Genomic DNA, 27,565 nt, shown 5'->3' with positions numbered 1-27,565 from the left:
ATGTTGCTCTTAAATTTTCCATCGCTCCTCCAATGGGCGAATTATTTAGGGTGGTTATCACACTCCTCAGACTTTGACTTGTTAAAGAGTGTTGAAAACAAACATCGCGCTATTCATGGCGAAAAGGAGTAATTTTCTCAGAGCGTTTAACAAAGCTCTAATTCACTGCCGCCTTTTTCCTTTGGACTCTCCAACGCTTCCAGGCTGTAATTAATGCTACTTTTGTTTCTAGCTGCAGTGTGGAACTAATTCCAGAACAATTTGACACTGCTCGTCGCCTTGGCTGGGTAAATAACTTGTCGCTAATTACGGCCAACACCTTCAATTTACTTCAGTCTGCTGACTATATTCAAAGTGAGCCAGATGCAATGGTGAGCCACTTGTGCCCGCAGGGAGGACTGTTTAGTTGATTTGGAACGCTACTGGGAGCTTCCCTGTTAACCGATTTCTCTCTCTCTCCATGTTTTTCCTGACCTGTCATATTTACCAAGCACACTCCACTGGTTATCAAAAAACGAACGTTCTACACTCCTTGATAATGAGGATCTTAGCTGGGCTGGTGTGGCAAAGCGGCGGAGAAATGGGCGGAGCCAATTGGTCACCGCGTTTTGACTGACACCTGCCAACGACCGGTGACGTCATAGGCGGAGCCTCTCGCTGCCGCCTCTCTCGGTTCGGTTTTGATTGGACGCCCGCTCGCCGTCGTAGGGTTCGCGGTCTGGTCGTACCACGTGGGATTGCGAAGACACCGCTTGTGGACGGTCATGTTTGTTGATAAGGCTGATCATTGAGTGGGCCATATTTGGTGTAAGGATTTACCGGGGGACCCCCTCCTCCCGTCCCGTAGTAGGTCCAACGGGGCGGCTTGACCTTACGCTCCGTGTGTGGCATTTAGTACTGCCTCGGGGGCACCTTTGCCGTTTCACTTGGCGACCGTCGAGAAGCGTCATCTTTTTGCGCGCGCAACTTAAGGAGGCAATAGTGCTTCGGCCATTGCAGTTCACCTTGGGAGTTGGTATCTGGCGCGCGGAGGGCTGTTCGCTGGTGGCTATATCTGCTAAAAACGGCATGACGGGGACGCTGGTGTGAAGACAGGGTTGTCCACAGTGATAACGCAAGGAACAATGGTGTAGCCTTTTCCATCGACGCTCGGTAATGGACGCAGGTGGTTTTAACGGTCACAGAAAGGCGAAGTTCTGCTCGCCGTAGCGAAAAGGCAGACTGCCAGGGCTGTTTTGTATCGATTGCCCCAGCTACACGTAGGGGAGTGTTAAGAGCTCGAGAGAGTAGAGAATCGTGTCAGCGCACGCCTTCCTGCCTTCGGCCTAGCTGTCGACACCGACCCCGCTCTTTCTCCCAGGATGTACCCTAACCGTCACCCGGTAAGTTATTCTGAATGCGGTCACCCGTTTAGGCCTAACATCACCTACGTCTCTTGTTAAACATTGTTAACTTGGGTGTTTGAGTGGCTTAGCCGGCCCTCGTAGATCTCATACTTAAAATTTATACTCCTATCGCTTACTTTAAATGATTTGTTGTTTTTATCTTTTGATGTAAAATGACCATAAAAGTATTTCTGTTTCGTATCTTTGCCCGAGGTCTACGGGCGGCTTTAGCGTTACAGGTATAGTAACTCACTTTCGTCTGCTCTTTTTGGTTCTTAATAGCCGTTTACGAACAGCGACAGGTGATTACATAATTGTTGTAAATCGCTCTTTTTGAACTAAAACTTAAATTGGTAATTTGTAGCCACGCCTCCAAATCACGCATTAAAAACAATTTCACTATCAAAAAAATCAAAATAGTAATTTGAAATCAAAATAAGCAGAGCCAAATAATAAAATTTGGCTAAAGATCAAAATAATAAGTAGCCAAATCTTGGAAAGTTTTGCTTACTCCATTATATCTCTTAGTGACATTTAATTATTTTAAATAATTGGTGTCTTCTTTCTTTTTTCATGAAATATTAAAATTTGTTTCTTTTAAGAATAAAACTGTTATTCAAATTATATATAATAATTTATATTATTATTTTTTTATAATAAAATATCAAATGAGCTCTTTTTAGTTCTTAATAGCCGCTTACGAATAGCGACAGGTGATTACATAATTGCTATAAATCGTTCTTTTTGAACTAAAACTTAAATTGGTAATTTGTAGCCACGCCTCCAAATCACACATGGTCAATTAAAAACAATTTTTCTATCAAAAAAATCAAAATAGTAAATTGAAACCACGCCTACAAATCACACATGTTCAAATAACCAGAGCCAAATAATTAAATTGACAATTTTACAATCAAAAGATCAAATTACTAATAAAGTAGCCAAATATTAAAAATTTTATATGTGCTCCTTTCTATCTCTTAGTGATATTTAATAATTCTAAATAATTGCTGTTTTCTTTCTTTTTTCATGAAATATAAAAATTTGTTTTTAAATAAGAAAAATATTATTCAAATTATATGTAATAATTTAAATTATTATAAAACATAAAATTTGGATTTCTGTATCAAAATATTGTTCATAATCCTAATTTTGTTAAATGTTTATTATTCACAGGTTACTTAATGAAGTCGCATTTTTGATTAAAATAATAAATTGGCTAATTTTTTAATTCTTCTTCTTAAGGGAGAGGGGTTAATGCCATTCCATGGGAATGCATTTGGAACTACGCTCGGAATTCTGGGACCCAAAGAGGTACCGTAACCCTTTATTTTTCTGGCTTATAGAGTGTGGACCCTAACACCTGGCTAATTCGTTTGATCAAAAACTGAATCTTGCATGAGATTAACATTAACCATACTCTTGAATCGAGGGGGTTCGTAGAGTAGCCTTTATTAAATATAATTTCATGGTTTACGAGAATTGCACACTGACTGTCTAACAAGTGTATTACTGTAACCACAAATTTGATTTAATTAACCCCCGTTAGCGTTCTCGACACTATGACGGGAAACAGAACACTCGACAGGACACTTGTTCAATTTTCGACTCAAGCAACTATTACACATTCATCATGCAAACCCACTGATGATGAATATACACGCGCATCTTCCATGAGGTTATCTGAGCTTTATTACAAATCTTTTAAGGGTTTGTTGGAGGTTGGGTTGATACTGTCAACTTGACTGCACGCTAATGGGAAAATTAATTTCGAGAATTGCCTTAACTTCGTATCTGTCCGTTGCTAATTTCGCCGGCCCTTACTACAATATCCATCATGTGCGTTGTTTCACTTTTAGATTCCTATTTTTTTTTTCTTTTTTAATCCTATAAATATGTGTTTTTATTACTTCGTAATGCCCGATGGACTGAGTGAAAACTAATAGTAAGTAGTCATTCCAAGGCCTTTGTTCCTAAACTGTAATTATAAGTGACATACGTAGGAGTTTATCTCCTAGCCAATGCTCGCCTATCAAAAACATTTTACAGTCTGCTGGCAATCTGCCAACTTCATTTTTATTTATGTCAGTTGTAATTTTAACTGCTTCTCCTTTATTAATGTATATCGTTGACTGGAAGTCCTAAAAGTATTTATTTGTAGTAAATGCGTTGATAGAGAAAGTCATTTGCGTAATTTAAAAAAAAAAAATTTTCAGGTAAATTCACTGTAGCCACTTTTTTAATACAATTATTTTTTGGCTCATCATTCTTATTGGCTCTTAAGCCATATTTTTACTTAATTGACCATTGGGAAGTATTAACTAGGCTAATAGTTTTTAACTTATCTGTGCATTTTTAACTACTTTTTTGTTATTAATATGCTGATACTAATAAATGTGTGTTGATATATTTAAGCATGCTGACTTAATATGTATTCAAATTGTCATTTTTATATGTTAAAGCATAAATTGCAGAGTTGGATGCATTTTTTAAATCCTCTGAGAGTAAACCACAGATATTCACCACTAATAAGGGGGAATGTCAGTTCTCAAAGTTTGAAAACAAAATATATATACATTTATTTTATATGTACACAAAAATATCGCAAAATAAGGTTTTAAATAATGGATAATATTATGATTAAAATATAGGCGAATCAGTTTAGTGTCTGGTCATTTGATAATTAATATTATCTAAAAATAAAAACAGAATCTGATAAATAAATTCTTTAATGGAGTAGAAGAAGAAGAAGAAGAATGGAGTAGAAGTGATAGTCTTACAACTTTGTAAAATAAAAATCATATTTAAAACATTTATATCCCTCCCTCTCTCTCTCTCTCGCGACCTCCCTGCTGATCGCAACCGACAGTGTGAGAATTCCTGCTGTAAGGAGAAATTCTGATTTTCAGTTCATATTCCAGTAGAGCCATTATGGTCAGAGGAGTCTGACGAATTTATTATCCTACTTTCATATCAAATAATATATAAATATACTGTACATTTTATATGTTTGCCATATAAAATTCAAGAGTAAATAAGCACTGCTATGCAAACCCACTTGTACACCTAGAAATTAATTCTATAATAGTTAGTCTGAATTGTTCTGATTATTAACTTTATGAATAAGAACAGTACAGTTTACGATAAATAATTATTTTAATAATAATTATTATTGCATGTCTTAATATGAAAGGTCAAAATCGTTTACCTTTATTCTTCTGAGCGCATGATTGGCACATTCTTAAAAATAGTAGGGCGAATCCATTTCTTTGGAACAGTGTGTATACACCGGTGAATACATCGTCAGTAATAATGAAAGATGGAATAAGTAAATTTTCTGTTTATACTCCGGACAACCACGTAAAAGTTCACAAGATAGAAAGAGTATAAGAACATTACCGTATTTAGCAGTCGCGTGAGCTTGAACCACGGTTAATTAAAACGCGTGTGCAAATGTTGCTGGCATTGTTAATATTCATATATAGACATAAGTTAGAAAGCTGACATCTGTCTCTGAATCTTTCCAATATAAAAACAAGCAATCGCTTGAAAACGCAATATAATTATTATAAAATAACCCTTATTTTATTTATTTATTTTTTTTTTTTGAGAAAGTTTTCACCAAGTCATTGTGATACTTCAAACACCAAAGTCGAATTGTAGGGTTTGAAATCATAAGTATAGCTTTTCGTGGCTTAGGATGCAATATAATTAGAATAAAACCGGAAATGGAAGATTACTAAGTGCCTCTAACGACCCCGGTGAATAACAGCATTGTTCCTGCCCTCTTGACATGCCATGTATCAGAGAAAGGGTGTGACTTGCATCACTTCTGACAGATGGATAAGCCTAATGAACAGCATTCATGACAAACAAGTGGTACATGACACAGAAATAGTTTTTTATGAAGGAGTTCATGGTTAAGAGGTTAAGCGAAGATATATTTTCTCATGATAGTTTCAAGAGAACGGTGTGTTAAATGTCTCTTTGAAGCAATTTTTCTAATTAGACTCCAAGACGACTTTGTTGGTCTTTCTTTTCTGTAGATTTGTCTTCTTTCTCGAATAATCAAAGATTACTTTGGTGTTCATCATCAACGCTGAGGACAAGCAGATAACTCTTGAGAACCATAAGACACTTCGGAGCTATCACGTGACTTTGGTAGACGCTGCGGAGTGACAGATTTCTAGAACTATGAGTCATCCCGAAGACAACGGTGATTCGTCAACCCTGACTACAAGTTGAGTATCACTTTCCTTATTGGAAGAGACAACCATCACTTTGGTGAGGCACCAAATTCTATAAAAATAAAACATTCCACCCATGATCATAGGGACGCTTGGGGTATCAGAAAAATTCCGAACGCTGGTAGATTTTTTGTTTGTTTTTGCACGCGTTCCTAAATACTACAAGTTGCTACACTGCGGGTCACTTAAAGTGCTACGTTAGACGAACTGCTTTTTTTATATACTTAGACCATAAGAGTTGGGTTGAATACTTTCTTTTTTTTACCTTTAGGAAGTAACCCAATCTTATTGCATTCACTGTACGTTTAAAGAATCTTGTGCTGCCTTTTATTGCTCGTCATTCCTTCTAGTGAAAAGTTGATTATTAACCGCGATTCTTACGCAATGAAAAGGTAAAAAAAAAAAAAAAAAAGAATCCCAAATAATTGGAATGACAAGCAGAAATACCGAAACACGATATCAAAATATATTAACGACGTCCTGTCCTTTTTGAAAAAAAAATGGTATATAAAAAGAATGTTTTTTTTTTCCTTTAAAAATAAAATGAAAACTGAGTAAAGCAGGAACTTGAAACAACTACAAAAGTGAATTAATTAGAATTATTGAAAAATAATTAAGATTATTTTAACTGTTAAGTTTCAGTAACTGATTTTATTTGAAATTGTATCAACTGAATGGGAAGCATGAACAGTAACTTTTGGATTAATCAGAAAAATAAAAAATGAAATGTACGCATAATTAAAAAATGAAATGTACGAATGACTCTAAAATGTACGCATAAAAATGAAATGTACGAATGACTAAAAATATATGCATAAATAAAAAATGCAATGCACGCATGAATAGAAAATTAAATGTAGGCATAATAGAAAATTAAATGTAGGCATAATAGAAAATTAAATGTGTGCTAAATAAAAAATAAAATGTATGGGGCTCTAAAATGTACGCAAAAATAAAATGTATTAATGACTCTAAAAATACCCGCATAAATAAAAAAAATGAGATGTACGAGTAGAATAAATAGAAATGAAATGTAGACATAAATAGAAAATGAAATGTATGGATGACTCTAAAATGTACGCATAAAAATGAAATGTACGAATGACTAAATGTATGCATAAATAAAAAATTAAAATGTACGAATGTCTCTAAAGATATATGCATAAATAAAAAATGAAATTTTAGAAGAAATATAAAATAAAATGTAGGCATAAATAAAAAAACGAAATCTACGGTTGACTCCAAAATGTACGCATAAAAATGAAATGTACGAATGACTCTAAATTGTACACTTTACAGTCATGTACGCATAAAAATGAAATGTACGAATGACTCTAAATTGTACACTTTACAGTCATGTACGCATGATTATAATAAATGATCAATCGAAAATTGTAACTTAAAAGCGGTTTCTAGCAAGTCACTAATAAGATTTTACTTTTGCTTGGTGCTGTAACTGAGTAGAAAATCAAAATGGCAGTTCAAAGCACAATTTAATTCGACGTATAGAAAGAAGAAGCAATTGGGGAAAACAAATATCTCGTATAAGTGGTAAGACTATACCCAATTCTTCCTGCTGTTGGCTACTGTAGCATGACACAAGGTGGTTAGAGTGACATGCGTCACAAATGATGCCAAGGAATGTAGAATGCTGTGTACACGCATCAATGCTATTTAACCCACCAGACAGCTACTTATCTGTTTCCCCATGAACGGCATCCATCTTGTTATCAACGCTTTTTACCTACCCAGCTTTATTTTGAATGTTTAGTCAAGGTGATCGCTTTATCGAGACAGTTTATCTGCGAAATTAATTGGGCAAAAACGAATGAAAAAAAAAAGTAACCAGGGTCTGTTGTTTAGGAGACTTAAGCCACGAACTTTAAGACAAGGTGCCAGAGATTGTAGGAGTTAAGTAAACAGGAGAATATGCCAATTAAGTACAGCTTATAAGGCTTGATACGAAATTTGATTTGTAGTGACGTCACAAGCTCGTGACAACTGCTTTCACAACTACCACGTGACCACTTAGTTTTAACCCATTTCGAAATGTACGAATGACTCTAAATATGTACACACAAATAAAAAATAAAAGGAAATGAGATGACTCTAAAATGTATGCATAAAAATGAAATGTACGAAAGACCCTAAACTACGCATAAATAAAATGCACCAATGACTCTAAAATGTACGCATGACTGAAAATGTGTACATAAATAAAAAATTAAAAGAAATGAGATGACCACAAAGTATTCATAAAAACACTGATCAATGGTACACGCTCAGAATTAAAGAAAAGGTGTCCAGATAGATTTCCCTTTAATAATTGTAAAATTGAGAAAATTTTGTGTTAGATTTAAGATACAAATTTAAAATATTGTATATTATGATAATATTTAAAATTTATTTAATTTAAAATGTTTATTATGTCACCGTAAACACTCGATCGGATCGCGCGCCTATAGTTCATATTTGACCTATATATGTAAATTAAAATGTTAAAGTTCATTTTTTAATTAAGATCTCGTGCAATTAAGAAAGTTCTTAATTAAATCTGCGCATTTTTAAAGATTAATAATTTTGTTTCTGAGCAATACGATAATTTTATTTCTAAATCTTATTATTCGAAGCCTCCTCCAGTTAAAAATAAATAAATTAATTAATTTTCTGCTTATACCAGGAAGATCACATCAGATAGGAGTTAACAATAAAGAGAAAATACAAGAACATTACCGTGTTTAGTATTCACGTGAGCTTGATGTCCGTATAATAGTGTTAGGGTATTTAATCAAAATTTTAGAAGTTAGAAAGGACTAGTGAAAAAAAGTTAGGGATACTTCCTCTGAACAGCTGAAAAACGTGGCAATAAAGTGGTTAGGTTGGCCAAGCAAGGTTCTACATTTAAATATTCATTTTTACTAGAAAATCATGGAATTTAGAAAGTGTACATCCTGATTTTAGGATAAAACGTTGAATTTTAGATAATCCCAGTTAGGTCAAAGGATGAATTCATAAATTGCACACGATTTCGGAAGACCTGCCCCTAGCAAAAATCTTGGGCGAATCCCGTTCAAAGCTAGCCAGAAGGAAGTAATTGTGATGTAAATTCTGCCTTACTTAACCATAGTGGTGCAGCTAAGTATTTTTGGACCGGGAGCAAGCCTTAGAATATGGGCCCTCTTCCCCTAATTTACAGAACAAAAGAATGAGGATATGCGTCTCCTCTCAGGCTGCACCTAGGACATCTTCTCTATATATCCCGCCCTAAAATATAATAAGTACATTCTAATATATTTCGGTGAGGGGAGACGTTGTATCCTTCTAAATATAAAAATGGTTTTAAATGAAAAAAAAACAAAAAATGTAGAACAGCTTTCATTCAAACCACAAATTTCTTAATCCGATCTTTTTGGACTGAGGCGAAACACTTGGTGAAGTGTTTCAACCTTTTATTATTACAATAAGAAGCTAAGGTGGTTGTTATTTATAAATGTTTCTTGTCAGCAGTGGATATTTTCGTTCTCAGACTGCACACCACATCTGCTTGGGATTGATAGACTATTGAAGAGCATTACTTTGTTAAAGCCGTTTTTAAATCTACCCCTAACAGCGATTGGGCAGGCAACGGGACAAATATCCATTCATTTCTTCTTTCGATGGAAATACTAAAGTGATTCTGCAAAGAATTCATTTCTATGTGGTACACACAAGAGAAAGAAAGAAAGAATAGGGATTGACAGATAGGTTTTTATTGAAAACGTTCACAACACATGATTACTGAGTGTACTAAGGCTGTCAATACATTACTGGAACCTAATAACGCCACGAGTTGCCTCGGCATTGCACTACTGTAAATAGAAAACTGCTCCAATGGAAAAATCTACTGTTTTTGTTTTAAACTGAATGCCGCTACCCCAGAGACTCTAATAAGAATCGAAACCACTGTCTGGAAACCACATACACTTTAAATAAAAAGTAGATTACTTTTTATTTAAAGTGGTGTGGGAAGCGTTTTCAACCTCTCATTTCAAACATTGCCTTTGCCATTGTCCTTATGAACACCTGAGCAAGTCAAATGCAAACATTTTCTGTTCTCCAAAAGGCCCTCTAAGTGTGAGTCCTGGACTCTAACCCATCGAGTTCATTATCTATTTCTCACCAACTGGCTATACGTCCTATCAGTTTCTACTTCGTGCCTCTTCTACAAAGATATTTCTCTCACAGACACTTTCATCTTAACTGCAATTCCATCTCAATTCTACATTTTCCACTTCGATCTTTCAAATCAGTTTGAAAACATCCAGCAACTATCCAGAGAGCCTACTTTCCTCCTTCTATTCCCCTTATATTGTTATAAGTATTGAAAAGAACATTTTAGAGTTGTTCTCTGGAAGAACTCTCTTCATATATCTTTCCTGAAAATTTCAACCAACAGAAATTAATTCCAGTGTAAAAATTGTTGTTCTAGCTTCTGAATACACCTATTAGTGTGCCTTAAGTTCCAGCAACCTTTTATATCTGATCAGCATAAAAAAAAATGTAAAATCTATATCGTTGTGGATGGATTCATAGTTGAGAAGTTAGAAGAAACTTGTTAACATTCGACTTTTAACATTGGATTGAGTTGAGGTAGTGAGAATAGAACTGAACGTTGAGGGAGTTTAAAATAGATATTGATCTAACTGGAGTTATGTATGTTTTAATGATGGATTAGATTATCTGCGTTATTCACTGTGTAGGGAAGAATATGTCTGTGGATTAAGGTGCAAATGAAACTAATAATTTAGCAAAAAGTTTATTACTACTCAAGGTTTCTTTGCAATCTTTGTGACAATGCCAGAGTACTGAAAATTTCTGGGTAAGTAATACGTACAGAACTGTTTCAAAAATACATTCAAATTAGCTTCATCTTACGAGGGATGGTCAAAAATTTCTGAGAATGGAGTATAAAAGATTGGAAAAATGGAGTATTTAATCTGCAAAGAATTTAATCCATCAAAAAAAAAAAAAAAAACAGGCTTCCACAGTTGCTTTTAGCGATTATCATTTTTAAAATAAGTTCCACAAAGATGAAACTTGAGTTTTCTGAATAAATAATAATCGCTTTGCGCCAGATCTGAACTATACGGGTTGTGGTTGTTGTAGGGTTTTAGGAACATCAGCAACTAAGGCCATATTGTCTTTAAATTGCGTGTTTCGAGGTCGATTTTCTGTTTGCTGGATGAAAAACACGATTTTCTTGGAGGAAAAACCATACTACCTTTGCCTGAGATCAACTAACTCAACCACGTTGTGAAAAAGACCCATAAAAACTCTTCGCGTCATCGACAGGACTGGAACTCAGCTCTTTTCCATCCGGGGTGGGAATGGATGGTGATCCTACCAAAGAGGACTGCGGGTGGTGGTTTAATCGTTCAAATAGACATTAATGAATTTAAGTGTGTGCAATCGGACTTTGTCAACTGCTTCTTCATGGAGAAGCAAAACCCAATGACCCAATTATGTCACTGAGGTTGTACAAGGACACTTATACATGGTAACACCAGTTCCCAACTATCGCATCTGCTATTGTTTTTGCTTTTGCCACTGTGAATGGATTTGCTGAACCTTTCCAACAAAACGAGGCCTCTTTTTTTTTGGTACAATGCGAAGTACACGATTTTTTTTTTCACACACAACATTTGTGTTGGATAAAGTTCTTAGCTCTAAGACACATTGTCACAGACACAATGATTCTTTCAGCATTAACAAAACGGATGGTGCATCAGTGCCATGTTAGCCCACACAAAGTGATCATTCTTCTCGGTTTTTTTTTTTAAACATATTTTAGAAATGTTGGCGCATGTTAACCACCAGGAATACTTTGTCACAAAATATCCTTCTTCACCCACGTTCAAGTGCTTTTCCGTTCTGCCAAAGGGCATTAGAAACCCGCGTGTGGTTTAACCTCCAAGTAGCTAAGTTTACAAACGTTTAAAGTGAAGAAATCTGACAGGAAACCTTTTAAAAAACAAGAAAAGGAAACGGCTCGTGGAGTCATTAAAACGCTTTTATATTAATTGTATTAAATAATTAAAATACTAATTACTTTTATAGAAATAAAAGTTCAAAATTACAATAGTCATTTGTTCTTCGATTCATAGCTCGCTTTGGCAAACACATTACAAGGATTTCTCTCTTTTTCTTTCCATCCCTGGTATTTTTGATGGTCGATGATTACTGTTTCACGTAGCCGTGCCTTCCAAATGAAATGTCTTTAAATCAATATAGTGTGACGGCCAAGGCAAAAGCAGGGTCTCAGATAAAAAGAATTTTGTTATTACGTTTCTTTGAGGACATGTCATGAGCTTCGTGTTGCGTTGTCTTTCATGGTAAATTCTCACGAAACCCCTATTGCAGCATTTCACTGCTGCAGCAGTTGTGTGTTATTTAAACCCATTGCGCCTTCGAGGGAGGTCTACCCAATCTAGGGAACATCACGCTCTCAGATTAAACACAGGATTAGGAAAGAGATATCGAGGAAAAAAGAGTGGCACTCGCTTCAATAAACCTATTAGGCTTAACCTAATCAAAAGGGTTACATTTGAAATGAATATTTGATGACTTCTGGCGATTGCTTTCACATGCTTCGAATATATGTTGGAGTAATGTTTTTTTTTCTTTTAATAAATGGATAAAACGAAGAGGGAAATTGACGTGTTGCTAAGGGAAGATCGTACAAGTCTTTTAAATTATGAGATAGTCATCGGGCTATTTTTGAATATTCTTAAATTAGGTACCGTTCATTGCGAGCATTTCATCTAGAAAAACCTTAAAAGAATTCTAATATATAATCTCTGAAAAGTCCAGATCTCAAGTGGTCACATAAGACTTTGAACATTGCCCTTATCGCTAAAGAAGTTTTAAATTGTAATCTGCAGCTAATGATTATCACGATCAAATACAATTTCAAAACGCATCCAAAGCGCATTTAGAAAACGTATACACTGCCCTAACATTTATCCGGACACCTGCATAACCACTCTGTAATTTTCTGCCAATCGGCCTTCATAGACCCATAGACCTTCGTAGGGAGGTCATGGTCCCACTGTATATGACAATTGTAAAACCACAGTTGGAATATTGCGTCCAAATACATCTCATCTGACAAAAGACATTGAGCTTCTTTTTGCCGATCTCACCATGGTGAGATCTAGTTGAAACTTTTTAAGAGTATAGCTCACCTAAATTTTGAGAACTTCTCACAGCCCACTTGTAAATCATATTACAGTATTACTCTTGGGAGGACAAAGAGAACATAAGAATATAAACATTGCAAACTATTTCAAAAATTGAAAACCTTTATCTTGGATTCATGGGATCAAATAAGACCTCTGTTGCACCCAATGAACAGCCAATAATAAAATTAATAAATTTATTTAAATATAAAACTGAAATTGAATTGCGTCTCATCTTACAAACGCATTTGTTTAAAAATTATATCCGATTTACGTCGTTTCGATATACGTCACCACACCCGACGTAAATCAAAGACTACCTACGTCATATATTTTAAAGTAATCTTAGAACTTTTCTTGGCCAACCTACGCGTTCCAAAAGTAAAAACATAAAATCATATATTAAAAGAAAATTCAAAATAATATAAAATTTTATAGATAGTTTAAGAATTTCTATTATTTCAGTAATCACAGAAGTACACCATATTGTATATGACATCACCTAAATAAATCTGTAACGCCCTCTGGTGGTAGTATTTTTAATTACCCGTTCAAAGTTTAACATTTCTCTTCGTGTTTTTGTTTGCAAAGACGTCTTTTGTTTCTTATTTTACGAAGGCTATTTTTTATGATCCTAACCCCACTTTTTTTTTTATTTATTCTTTCAAACTCTCAAGTTAATTCAGCTATCGTGGGGTGTGTTGTTCCAGCCTATTAGTGAAGGTTTTTATATCGCACTGGGAGTGAGCCGCTCATTATCGCTGCAAAGTTTTCAGTAAATTTTAACTTGTTCTTGAAGATTCTCAGCTCGTGCTAGTAAATTACATTTCAGTCTTATAACTAAGGCCCTCCTACATTCTTGTGACCACGGTCTCCTTCAGTCCAGCTAAATCTCAAACTCTATTCACTACACCGTGTTCTCGCTTTTTTCAGACATACCCTCACGTGGATTTCATCTGTCTATATCTTTCACTTTTTTCGGCTCTATTTTTCCGTCTCTCCTGCATCTTATCCATCTCTTCCAGTCTCCTTCTTATCTATCATTCTCTGATCTTATATATAAATAAAGGGTATGTGTTTCTTCTTAGCCCTTGACCTTCCAGGAGAAGATTGAAAGCTGTGTTTCGAGTGAAAATTTTTATGTTCCACGAGCTTTCTATTGCTAGATCATTGCAAAAGATAGTAAGATAATATTCTTTTGATCAAGATTTGTATCATTTTTTGAAAGTTTCTTTTTATATTCTGGTAGTAAAGTCACCTGGTGGCAAAAGGAGTTTGCAATTTTGTTTTCAGTAATTCGCTTACTATTCCGGTTACCAAACCACCATAGGGTTCACTTGGATGCAAAATAATAAAAGGAATGAGAGAGAGAGAGAGAGAGTTCCAGATTTTTACCTACGAGAGCGGTTCAAAAAAGATTGAACAGGGATTCTGTTCCTCTTTCTGCAAGAGAAACACTCAAAACAATCCACGAATAAATGGTTGCTGTTTATGGAGAAAAAAAAACCCAGGTAACAGAATTGTTGCGCATTGGTATAAACAATTCAAATGTGGAGGAACCTCAGTGCATGATGAAGAAGTCCCATGATGCCCAGCAACTGCTGTAACTGAAGAGAGTTGCAAAAATTGAGCCATTAATCCTGGAAGATTGCCGTATTGGTGTAGGGTCTAGTGCTCCAAATTGGTGTAGGGTCTGTGGAGAACATCATCCATCAACAGTTGCATATGAGTATAGTGTCTGCTTGACGGGTTCCCAGGCTTCTAACCCCTTACCAGAAGAAGGAAAGGGCACGATGTGCACATGAAGTGTCGTCGATGTTCCAGGAAAAGCAAGAGGAGTTTTTCCTTGGCTAGTCACCATGGATGAAACTTGGATCCATCACTATGATCCTGAAACTAAACAAATGTCAAAACAATGGACGCATGCCTCACGCATAGGATGAAGTTGTTTATATATGTCGTTAAATATCCCCAAAAAAAGCCCTTGCAAAATTTCACTGGATGAAAATGCAGCCATTGCAGGCTACCCTGCTCTGCTGGAGCTTGATGTCTCTTGCATATTCTTCTATCAATGCAATAAACTGTATTGTGATGTCCTGATAATCATCAGAGGTAACCGTTTGCTCAAAAAATATGGGTACAACTATCCTTCTTCGAGATGGGCATTTAAGGGGGATTTCGCAGAAAATATAAGGTCCGTTCTCCGGTTTGGACTGTTTTAGTCACCACTAAGGTGAAACCCCTTCTTCAGTGATATAAACTTTATCCAAAAGAAACTCTTAAACGTCAGAAAGAAGAGGAAACTTCTGCATACTGGAAAGCTAGCATTAAGCCTCATCTATCACAATCTTATCCTTTACAGCCTCGCGAATTTCCTGTGGCTCCTTTCATCAATTAAAATCGAATCATTGAAGATTAATTCATTGAGAACGTACCATCTACTTGAAATTCCATACGAAAAGTTACAAACTGTAACAAAGAACTCACCATCTGAGCTGTGCAAAAGGGTAATTTCCTCTTCTGTTTAGTCGCATCTTCCACACATAAATAAGAGGACTAAATTGTTCTTCACGCCATGGAAAATGATTCTTTAGACGGAAGAGAGCAGCTCTTATGACCAGTAATATAATTATTTCGTTAAACAAAAGCCTAAAGTGTATTCATTTCAATTATATCGATTTTTCTCGGTTTATTTCTTCCTGACAAATAATCTAATCCTTCAGCTTATACTTTCCACGCGTCACTGCTTAAAAAAAAAAAAAATTATCATATTCAGTTCATTAAATAGCGTTCTCCATCAAAATCTTCAAGAAAATCTCGCTAACTATTTTGTAATTAATATCAGTTATGGAATGCTTCCAACAAAGCGATAGTAAAACCCTCCACTCGTATGTGGATTATAATTACTGATTTAAAACTCAACGGCCCTTGCACCACCTATATGCCCGGGTTGCCAAGACAACCAGATCTATTTTTTTTCGTGTGTGTGTGCGCGCGATTTTTTCAGCTTCTTATTTTTTACAAAATCATTTATCTTTAGGAAAACTCATTATTGATTATTCCACTGCGAGTAATTAAATTTATTAATCGTTAGATAGCTCGTTTTTTTTTCTTTTCTTTTTTTTCGGCATCCAAGCTCCACCCTTCATTAATGTTCCAAGGTTCTTGTAGTCCTCTGCAACATCGAGATGAGAAAATCTTTGGTTTCCAAAAGGAGAAAAAGTTTGGAAGTGTTTTACACATCCGTTATGCAGAGGAAGCTCGACAAGGTGTGTTATTTAAAAAAAAAGGGGACATCGTTCATCGGGTACCCCCAACATTCGCTTAGGGTCATTGTCTTTGCCACAAGGAATAACCCTTTAGTTGGTAATTACCTTATCGGTCTGTTGTTAAGGGTTGCTTAATTAATGTCTGTTGCCTTTAGAAAAATCCTCGATTGACCTCCAGCATCAATCAGGCCCATTTCTCAGGAGGGGTTAGCTGGGGGTGGGGATGCTGTGTTATTTATGACTTAGGCGTGGCTATGTTTTTGCAGGCTTCGTGCTTTTTTTTCTCTCTGCTTTGTGTATCTTTTAGATCTCGCTCTTACTAGAATGCTTTTTTTTATTCTGTTTTTCTTTTTTATGCGAATGATTAGCTCTCCCCCGCCTTGCATCCACTCCAACTAGGAAATTTGTCCCTTCGCATAACTCCTTCTTGAACACGTTCAAAATGAAGCGTTCTTTGTATCGAAAAAAAAATAAATAAAAAATATTTTTTTTTTATCCTCAGTTGGTATCGCTAAAAAATCTTCATTTTTTTTCAGTAAATTCTTAATTAATCTGGGTTTTTTTGCAGCTTAAGCTTTACCTGAAAACTTTAGATGGATGTAGCGTGAAAAATTCAAAATAATTTTTTTTTTCGTTCACTCACTTACCTAGCACTAATCCCCTCCCCACTATCTCATATTCTGAAACGCTCAGACAGCTACGTGAGTGCTCTTCCCACTATTTGCATCCTGCAGTACATAATCGATAAAGTTTATGTACACTGGTGTTCAAAATTTCAGTTAAAACCGTGTTTTAACTGAAAACTCCAGGACAGACAGTCCTCTGTCCAAATTGTACCGAAAGTCTCAAGAAAAACGAACTCCAAATCTTTGAGTGTGGTACCTTGGCTGTTCAAAAGATAAACGGATGAGACACTTGAGTACTAGGTTTTTCAGAAACGATTTCGTTTTATTTTAATGAAAGAAATGGTCTCCATGTACCTCAACTGGTTAATAGATTCCTTCGAGATGAACTCATTCTTCGGATGGGTTGGCCAGCCAGATCTCGGGAATTAAATCCTACTGAGCATATTTAAAATGGTTTATGGAGAAGACTGGGTCACCTGGATTTCCTCTAAGAATCTTCATGAGCTAAGATTGGAAAGCCTTTGAGTAGACTGGGTTTCAAGCCCCTAACTGCTAAATACAGTCGATCTGCCAACCTGCACTGGACCAGCGTGGAATTATGGTCCATTTCCCTCAACATGAATCGTTCAGAAGGCTTCCATCCTGCAGTGGATTGATAATGGCTGCAGTTTACCTTTGATGAGAGTCGGATGTGTTTCCAAACTGATTGTAATAAGTCTTATAATAACACGGAAGGAAACTGGACTATTTGCACTCAACAACCCTGATCTTTTAGATTTCTTTGCTCTTTGATTCTTCCCTTCTATTTCTATAAGTAAACTCTATTAACGGAGATTCTTAAAGCCATGGTAAGTCCCCTAAAATATAAACAACTCCAAAATGAATCAATATAGTTACTCTTTATTTTTGTTTCTCGCAAGAGAGTGGGTATATCAATAATTTTCAAAGATAGAAGAAAGAGACTCTTGAATTAATTTAATATTTTCTTTGTTTGGTGATAATATTTCTAAAATACTCAAAAGTAGTTAACTTGTAGAATTGTGTCAATGATCAGCATTCGTTATTTGGGTCATTGTACTTCTCTTGGAGAATTTACCTTTTTCATCCGTTAATTTTCAGTTCAGTATCTGATAGTGATCTTAACAACCCTCCAGTTGTATTCTTCAAGGTTTTAATATTCACACCCCTTATGCAAATGCCGTTTCTGTTTTGGTAACCCCCTGGGCTGTACTGATAACTTATTTTGCGTAGCTCTCTAAAAATAAATGCTCTAAGGGTAGATTGAAAAGTAAAGTTTGTTTCAGCGCAATGTTTATTCCGAATTTTATCTGAAATTGGATTTTCTATTCAAGGACTGTGTTTAAATTTTTTTTAAATGTATTTTTAGACGGTATGCAAATGCAAGTTGTCAGATGGTATGAACAGAGGTTCCTTGTTATCAGATAAATACTGTACGCTTTTCTGAAGCTTCTTGGTCGATCCAGTCATGAGAAAGACGAGTGATCTTTCCGAATTTCAGAAAGGTGTTAAAAAATCGAAAGATTCTACTGGAGTGGTGCCGCCAACGCCAAGACTGGACTATGGAACAATGGGAAAAGATCATGGTCTGACGAGTCTCGATTTACACTTTTTTCGCACCAATATCAACCTCATGAAGCCATGCATCTGAACTGTCTCGTGTCCCCCATTCAAGCGGCTGGAGATGGTATCAAGGAATGGGGTATATAATGTTGCTACTGCTTGTGTCCACTCATATCGCTAGATGGTCGTGTTATCTCCCATGAATATCTTTCTAACATTCCCAATATTTCCAACATCTATCCCAACAGTCTAATTCTTCAAATTTGAATCCAATTGAGGCTTCGCAGTAATCTACCAACCACAATACAGCAGCTGACACATATCGTCATGGAAGGATGGTCAAATCTGGAGCTATACTTCTTCAGACACCTGGTTGAACCTGTACCACGATGTGTATGGGCTGAAATTCGAGCGAAGTTGACCCTTCTAGATACGAAATAAAGGTTTTGAATATTTTGGACAGTGAGCGTATTTCACAACAGTTATCAGTGTACCAAGAAGGCAAATTCTTCTATGACATGATTTCATACGTGAAATTAACTTTTGATAGAACATTATCATCATTAATGCATAATACAAATAAATTAACCTAATGCCAATCCAGACTTCAAAAGCTTTTGATATATCCAACCAGGACACCACCCAGATAGTGAAGATAGATTCCAACAACACAACGTTCGTACAAAAGCAAATGGGTGAATGAAGGGTCCTTTGACCATCCTGGTGTGCCACAGTCCAGTCCCAACACAACTACACACCTAAGGAGAGAGATGGGCACAATACACCAGAGATCTTAAACAGAGATCTCTTACAAAACATGTTAACAACATGGTTATGGGACACTCATAATGGCGCTCAATTAAGCGTGCTACATATTATCTTCCATATGACCACAGCTATCTGCTTGTGTTAATCCCTCTGCATGTGCTCTCTGGAACAATTTTCTTCTCTGTACTTCTTTAAAAATTACAGCCTATGGAAATTGAAACCTGAGTTCAACAAGTTTCTTTCAGCTTCCCACTTATAGATGGTAATAGTATATTATAGGCTTTCTCTAAACCTTTAGTCCTTTTCTTATAGTCCATTTTTCTTTGCCTCTTAAAACCTGCAGTAGTCACCCGTCTGTCAGTATCCCAGCGACCTTGATGCCACTTTTCCATCGTGGGTATGTCCTAATGAAAGTGTTCCCCTTGCAAATCACTTACATGTCCCAAATTTTGAACTGAAAAACGGAGATCGGGTTGAAGAAAATGAATTCCAAAGACTGCGATTCCTGTGATTCTATGAGCACTTGCAGACATTATTATTTGCAGACAGTACAGCAGATCAGTATCACATCTAGTTCCCTAAATAGTAAGATATATTCATATTGAATATACATTCAATAATAACTAGACATGTACATGTTTCGATGAATCTTTTATGGATACAGTTGCTAAGCTCAATGTAGATAGCCATCTACTCTACTTCTATGGTCTTCTAGCGTGAGCGCAGATGCCATTATACCTATTAATGACACCTGGATGGTGTTTGTTTCATAAATCCGTTTTTAAATATTTATATAAGCATTATGGTGGTAGATTATTTAGCATAAATATGTACTTTATTGCATTTCATGTAACCCTTCATCGATCTCGAATAAATAAATCAAAATAACGCATGTCATACATGTCAATTGAAAATCGGTTGCCTCATAACAGAGGGCATGTCAATAAAGGAAGACGCAGATGTAAAAGAATGTCCATGGCCGTCTTCCACACCAATTTATACTTGAGCAAAAAAGTTCGGGGACCGACTTCTTATCTTGAAACTAGGGTGTCGTTGCGAGCTTGAACTTGTCACCTAATAAATACCAAAAACAGTAAGGGACCCAACACCGATCCCTGTGATACCCCGCTCATCACTTTAGTCCACGAAGAGCAATGCCCATTTGTAACCACTCTACCTTCACTCACTCAACCACCTCTCTATCCATAGTAGTAACGTTTCCTTAATGCCACATTGCTCCAATTTGTACAGAAGTCTTTCGTGTGGAACAGTGCCAAAGGCTTTACCGAAATCTAAGCATGGGACGTCAAAATTATTCTTTGTATCCAGTTCCTTTGTGATCGCCTCATGTCTCCACTCCTATAAAGATGATATTGCATTACTTCTCTAACTACTGATTCCATTATTTTTCTTGGCACAGAGGTCAAACTTTTGTGAATACGAGATACATTTGCACTTCATCCAATCTACATGGTCTTCCCCTGAAAACAGAGATGCTCTCATGATTATGGCCGAGGGTTTAAGTACCTCCTTTGCAGCTTCTTTTAGTATTATAGGATAGATTTCCTCGGCAACAATTTCTCTTTCAGATTCCATTATAGAACCATTTAACTCCTGGTCCATGTTAGATGGACTTCTTCTAAACCTATCTCTAAAAATTTATTCATACGCTAATGTAGATGAAAAATATTCATCAGTTTTCCAGTAATCTATACAGGATCATTTATGGCTTTGACATTTATCTCCAGTGGACAAATTTGATTCACCTTTCTTCTAGCGTTTGCCTAAGCAAAGAATAATATAAGCAAAGTTTTTGGTATTAGTATAAGTTTGAATGGTATAAGGGGTTCAAAGACGGGCATGAAAATGTTTGCGATTACCCATGAAGCTGGCGTCCATCAGCTCTCAAAATGAGGATAGAATCACAACAGTTTGGGAAAACTGTGGCAAGAGATCGTCGTTTGACCCTCAGAACGATGGCTGATGAGCTGGATATAAATAAGGAAATGATTCGTCAGATTCTGCATGAAGATTTAGAGAAAAGGAAGGCCAGTGCAAAATTTGCGCCCCAAAGCCTCACGGATTAGCAGAAATAACGAGGAGGGTCATCATGCAAAGACTTCATCCAGACTTGTCATGACAATCCTAATTTCCTCGACTGTATTGTCACTGGAGATGGGTGTTAAGTGTTTCAGTATGACCCAGAGACGAAGCGTCAGAGCATGCAGTGGACTTAAATATCATCATTAAGGCCCAAAAAAGTTTCGTTTGCAGAAGTCCAGGATGCTGATCATGTTTTTTGACAAACGGGATGTGGTTCACAAGGAAATTGTAGTCAATGGTGCGTTCTACTTACAGATGCTTCAAAGACTATTGAAGTTCATTTCCCATGTGAGGCTGCAATTTCGAGAGAGGACGCTGGTTCTTGTTCCACACTTGTTGAGAAGACATTTCTGACGAAACATGCATTGTGCAAATTAACCATCCACCCTACTCGCCCGATCTAGCACCAGCGGACTTTTTCCTCTTCCCCTAGGTGAAAACTGCCCTCAAAAGAAAGAGATTCAGAATGTTGAGGACATAAAGAAAAAAGTAATCGTCGAACTGAACATGAAAAATTAGATCGTAGCTTTTAAACAAACCAAGTGCCTCAAGAGAAAAGTGACTTTTCAAAGGATCTTGCATTGGTAAATAGGAATACACCCTTCAATAAGTTATACAATCCATTTTTCAAACTGGACGTTTTGATTTATCTTTGAAATAAATCAAAATGTTCCAGAATCAACCTTGAGGGAGATGATTATCTTAATGCTACACTCCTGCCTAAAAGTTTGGAATCACGGAAGTTTTCGTTAATTTGGCAATACTTTTAGAACATAAACGTGCAATAATAACTTCAAATGCATGATTAATACAGTATCAAACATGATATCAATATACATGTGCTTCAGAGAAAAAATATTACATTGAATATCTATCCTGTCTCTAGATGATGCCATCTGATGAGTCCCGTTAATATTGAAGCAATCTACCATAGCAGTATCCATCTTTTAAGCTGTTCTAAAGTGACATCAAACTGGTCACCAGCTCAATGTCCAGCCCACACAATTTGCAAATGCAGTTCTCGATAAGTTACTAAGTTTACTGAATAAGCAATCACTAAAAGAGAGAGAGAGAGAGAGATGTAGCTCTTTTTTGCGTGGATTCTTAAAAGCCAAATGTGATTGTTGAAGCTCTTATTAGTTTGGTTGAGAGTTTGAGTATGGACTCTGGTCCAAATTGAAACTAAACGTCTTTGTAATGGGGAATGGAGAGTTTGTAGGAGATGGGTCGTTAATTAACCTGACTGCTCTATTTTGGTTAGAATACTGGAGAAGTATCAGGGCATCGCCTTCAGATGTGGAAATAATATTCCAGAGAAGGACGCGTTTCTTAACTAATACCGATTTAAATTGTTTATTTATCGTATTTTCAACCACCGATGGAAATGAAATTGAAGAAAACACACGCAATGCTCAGTCGCTGTTGCTAGTTGGAGAATGTAGTGCAAATAATTGATCGCTTCGAGATAGGGCACATCGTTTCATCGTGCCATGTAATTTAAAGTTTTTTTTTGGGTGCAGTTTCGATTTCCTGTCTAATTCTGATCAACGAAATGCTGTATTCAAGAAGACAGTGCATAAATAATAGGAAATCTAACGCGATTCAGTGAACAATGTTTCAAACTTAATGACAGAGAGTAGTTACCACTTTCAAGCTTTCTCAAGCAAAGCATTAAACACTGTTCAGGAATTTTAAAGAAAGAGTTAAGACTTCCAGTTGAAATGGAGGTTATCCTCCCCCCACATTTCAGGGGATACGTGTAGAAGGGTTACCTGTTTTGGGAAGAGATTTAGCGATAGATGTTAACCTTGTTGGAGTTGCCGAATTTCTCATCTGGGAGATAAAGCGTGATCGTCCGAATTAAAACAAGGTAATAAGAAAATTATATTTGATCCAAAGCAAACCGAAGAATAATCTAATGTCTAAATTTTCAAGAAGGAATCTCCTGGTCCAAAGAGACAATAAACCAATCCCCTTCAGTAGCATTTCGATGGAATTCTATATTTTTCGAAATTGCGTTCCTTCTGCTCGTTAGGATGCAATCATAATAAAAGAACATTAAGAAGCCCCTGTAATCCTCAACTGTATTTATTGGATTATTGTCAATAGAGAAGGAATTGATCAAACCATGAAAACCAAACACTCAATCAACACCTGCATCAGAGTCCTCCGTGACAGCATAGTGGAGTTGTTTGGAGAGGTCTTGGTTCAAATCCCTTTGACAACCAGAGTATTTCTTAAAGGGCCCTTCAGATTACTTGGGTGTGCGTTGGGAACCAAAGTAACTAGGACTATGAGGAGTCAAAATATTGTACGGTAATAGCTTAATTGTGAAACTTAACAACCCAAGACTCGTACATACGTTGGAGGTGTCGCCTTGAGGACCCAATGCTTTAACAATTTGTTCGACCATTCTCAGCTTGATATGGAGTGCAGCAAGACTCTTTCCAAAGGCCATTCTGTTCTCCTGTAGTGCTCACCTACTGCCCTGCTGTCCAGAGGAAGAAAAAGCAAGAGAACTTGGTGAACCTATCTTGCAAATCCAAAAGGAACCGCGGCATCTTCAGGTCCCCCACTGGTACCAAACTAGTCATGCTTGATCTTCTATACCACATGCTTTACACTTCTGCAGTCTTCTTTAATATTAACAGAGGGCCCAATAGAAATCAATCGATGATTATTCTTCCCTTTTGACGGACTGTGAGTTGGTGAATTGTCAGGTTAAAAATTCATTCAGGTGGTTAAAGACCCTGTGGGAAGGAAATACTTTAACCATCGGGAATTGCAAAACTGGATTTACAGTTTAACCTGCCAAGAATAAATTCTGAATCAGCAATGCCGTTGATATCAAAGAAATAAAGGAATTTCTTCAATCTGGCTGTCTTCTTGATCTTCTCTTGAAAGATAAGATTCTCACTTATGTTCTTCACTGAACAGAAGTGACGCTAGTTGTTTTTTTATGAAAATTTTCTCAAAGAAAAATATGCATCTCCTTTCCCTTCAATATCCAGAAACAGACAAATCCAAATCTAACAAGAATGCATGACGAAACTTGTCAGGACACGTCTTACCTTGTAGAAACCACAAAATAAAATCAGTCTAATTACATTAAGTTCAAACCACCTGCAATTAAACATTTATTTCCCTAACTGAGAGCTCTGATAGTCTTTGGGTCGATGGATTCGAACCCGGTCTATTCCATAGAAGTAAGAAACCACTAAAACGTCAAGGATGCAGATTTAGAGTTCCTGGTCATAATAAAAGTCGAAATGATTTAATTACTTTGGTGTGAAGCAACAGATTGAAAAATCTGCGAGAGATTGTTTCATTTCCCTTAAATTGATTTACAGTGTGTCAAACAATCCCAGAGAAACTTCAAAGAGTCCTTTCTAGAATGATTGTGAACCATTTTCCATGGTGATTCTCGCCCAGACAGTGGTGAGCTTTGATGTGTTCGGGGAAGGGGGGGAGAGAATCGCTGTAAGCTACAGTTCCGTATTAAATTTGCCAAAGGGACGCCGATTACCTGAAAGAGCCAAAGTGTTTACCACAAACACAGGTGTGCTATCATTTCGAAGAAGGAAGTGTATCTTCAGGTGTCGATGTACATAGGAAACAATCGACATTAAACAGACACGAACACGTGTGTGCTGAGGGGGGGAATGGGGGCGTTATACCATATCCCTTCTTCCCCAAGATCAACGACTGATCAGACTGCAAACATCTGAATGCTTTCTTAGCTCGTTTCGTTTTAAGATCGGAACCACCTGCACTGTTCACCCGCCGCGATCGACTCTTCGGGGTAGTCAGACAGCGCGTGTGTGTGTCACTGCGTACAAAGTACAGTTAAGGCTAACAATTTCCGTGGCCTCTCCTTCAGCCTGAGTCAAATGTATACTTCATTTACACACTTTTATCTGAAATATTTAAAAATACTTGTTTAGTAATATAATTGTTGCTCCGGGTTTGTCTGTTTTGTTGTACGCCAGCTAAAGGATAATAGTAATAAATGATGCATTAATATTCCTCTTGAAAGATAAATAAAAAATCTTGGATCACAGTAAACTTAGCGAACCTAGCGTGTTTCTCGATATATTTTCTTAAGCCACAGCCTCCAATAAAAAAAATAACCCACCAAAAAATAATCTTTTACTTTCTTTAAGCATTTACAAAGTTTATTCGCTCCTCCAAACCTTCAACCCATCCGTGGTATTATTCTTCATTTACTTTCTTTGTATCTACTATGTGTCAAGTTTTTCTGATTTTCCAACCCTCAACCAATCCATGGTATCGGTGGCAACATCTATATGACACCCTTCTTACCTTTCTAAGCATGTTTTCCAAGAGATCAACATAATTTCCGATCTATGTTTACCAAGGAAACTGTTAGTTACTTCTTTGAAGACATTCCAAGTTGCTTCTACTTGATTTACTCCTTAAATGCTAATCTCAAAGTAATTTTCCAATGAGACAAAAATAACTTAGTTAATTGCAATCCTTCTAAACTCATTGCTGTCTTTTACTTCGCAAAGAGGAGTCCACTTCTCCTATGCTTATCTTCGATGAAACTCAGATTTCTAGATAAGATCACATATATCTGGATTACCTTGAATTCTAATCTCTCTTGGCTGTTGTTAACTTAACCTAACCTATCAACACGCATGTTTCCCACTCTTCCATACCTCCAAAAAAACATCATCTCTTTCAGTCCACACGTACTCGCGTCCTCTATCCCTCATTACTCCTTTCTTTCACCCATTTTTTTTCTTTTTCATCTTGCTACCACGAGATGTGAATCCCGACCACCAAAAAATCTACTTCCACTTCAACCCGTTTTAAGGGCATCGGCGACTAAGGCCATATTGCTCCATGTATATCGTTTGTAAATTGCATGTGTTCTGAGGTCGATTTTCTGTTTGCTGGACAAAAAATCCGAGTTTCGGGGAGAAGAAACCACGCTGCCCACGCCTGAGACCGACTAACTCGGCCACGTTGTGAAAAAGTCCCATAAAAATTCTTTCTGTCATCGACGGGACTCGAACTCAGATCTTTTTCACCTGGTGTCTCTCTTGACATAAACACACCACAAATATTGCACCTCTGCATCCAAAACTGGGGTTTCTCTTTCGCTCTTGGCGTTACTTTTCGTCCAAAGAGCTAATCACTTTTTACAAATCTCAAATCAGCCCTACCATGGAGCATGGTGTCCAGGCTTCTAGACTGAAAAGAGGACAGTTAGGTTAATTGGTGATCCATCTCTTGCAAAGTCTCTCCACTCTCTGTCTCACAGATGTTCTGTTTCTGCTGAATGTCTTTTCTACAGATACTTCCATGGGCACTGTTCTTCTGAATTGGCTCCTATAATTCTCCTCTTTTCCAAACAGTCCATCAAACTCAGAGAACCAACTTTTCTTCTTCCTCATCTATCCCTTCAACTTCTGCTTTCTGGAACAACCTTCCTTCATATGTATTTCCTGAAAGTTGCAGTCTACAGAAGTTCAAGTCTAATGTCAACAACTATCTTCAATCTTCTTAACCTTCAACTCACGCACTGTACTGTAGGGTCTAATACCTTTCTTATTTGGGTATTTCATTAAAAACAAAAGTTTCATCGAAAACTCCATCTTATAACTACATCAATTTTATGGACCCAAAAAGAAAAAGTCTTCAAGTGTCTTCACCACTGAAGCAGAGAAACATATCCTTTTATAAAATGTTACATCAATCGTAGTTTAATGAGAATTGAAGAAGAAGATCATTGGAGAGGTGTTCCAACATTGATGGAGAAATTTTTTATTTCCAATAGTCCTTCTTACGTCACTGCTCCATCTTGGTACGAATTAATGGAGAAAGAGAGATAGTAGAAGCAGCGATTTATTACAACCGGATTTATTACATTTATTTAATTACAACTCAATGCTCATATATTCAACGGATGTTTGGGAGAGCAATGGCAGGACTGAATGAAGTCCTTACTCTTCGTTCTGTTGGGTTATATTTAGGTAAATGCTTTATGTCTAGCAGGAGCAATAAAGGGAAATTTATGTGGCTGTCAGACATGCTCGCGACGTGGATTATATTGAAGTGCTTGCAGCCAACGTAGTTGGAGCTAATTCAAAGTCACTTTAACAAGCGATAACCTGTTCAACATTAGATAGTGGAATTATAAAATAAATGTACCCATTTAGTTTATTTTTAAATGAGCTCAATGTGTTCTTTTGCAGGGTCCACCTCCTCAAGCTGGGCAACCATTCAAATTTACAGTCGTGGAGACTTGTGATCGTATAAAAGAAGAATTTAGTTTTCTACAGGCACAATACCACAGGTAAGGCTTTAACTCAATTGGAACTCTTTCTAATTTCGGCAATG

General features: G+C 36.6%; 1 protein-coding gene across 4 annotated transcripts in view; it reads left to right on the top strand.

The window, feature by feature from the left end:
- The first annotated feature begins 746 nt into the window (after positions 1-746).
- The window catches only part of LOC150088797 (transducin-like enhancer protein 4), a 204,986-nt gene continuing 178,167 nt past the window's right edge, over positions 747-27,565 (top strand). For 3 of the 4 annotated variants that reach the window (XM_090369662.1, XM_090369663.1, XM_090369659.1), the window contains exons 1-3: positions 747-1,382; positions 2,631-2,699; positions 27,421-27,521. In XM_090369662.1, the coding sequence (XP_090225788.1) occupies positions 1,362-1,382; positions 2,631-2,699; positions 27,421-27,521 (191 nt within the window). In that variant the 5' untranslated portion in view covers positions 747-1,361. The remainder of the gene's footprint in view (positions 1,383-2,630; positions 2,700-27,420; positions 27,522-27,565) is intronic. The other variant, XM_090369660.1, reaches the window with a different exon arrangement.

This window comes from Mastigoproctus giganteus, chromosome 3 (genome assembly GCF_048544385.1).
Source record: "Mastigoproctus giganteus isolate SK-2022 chromosome 3, ASM4854438v1, whole genome shotgun sequence".
Taxonomy (NCBI): domain Eukaryota; kingdom Metazoa; phylum Arthropoda; class Arachnida; order Uropygi; family Thelyphonidae; genus Mastigoproctus; species Mastigoproctus giganteus.
This window is presented reverse-complemented; position numbering and strand designations above follow the sequence as displayed.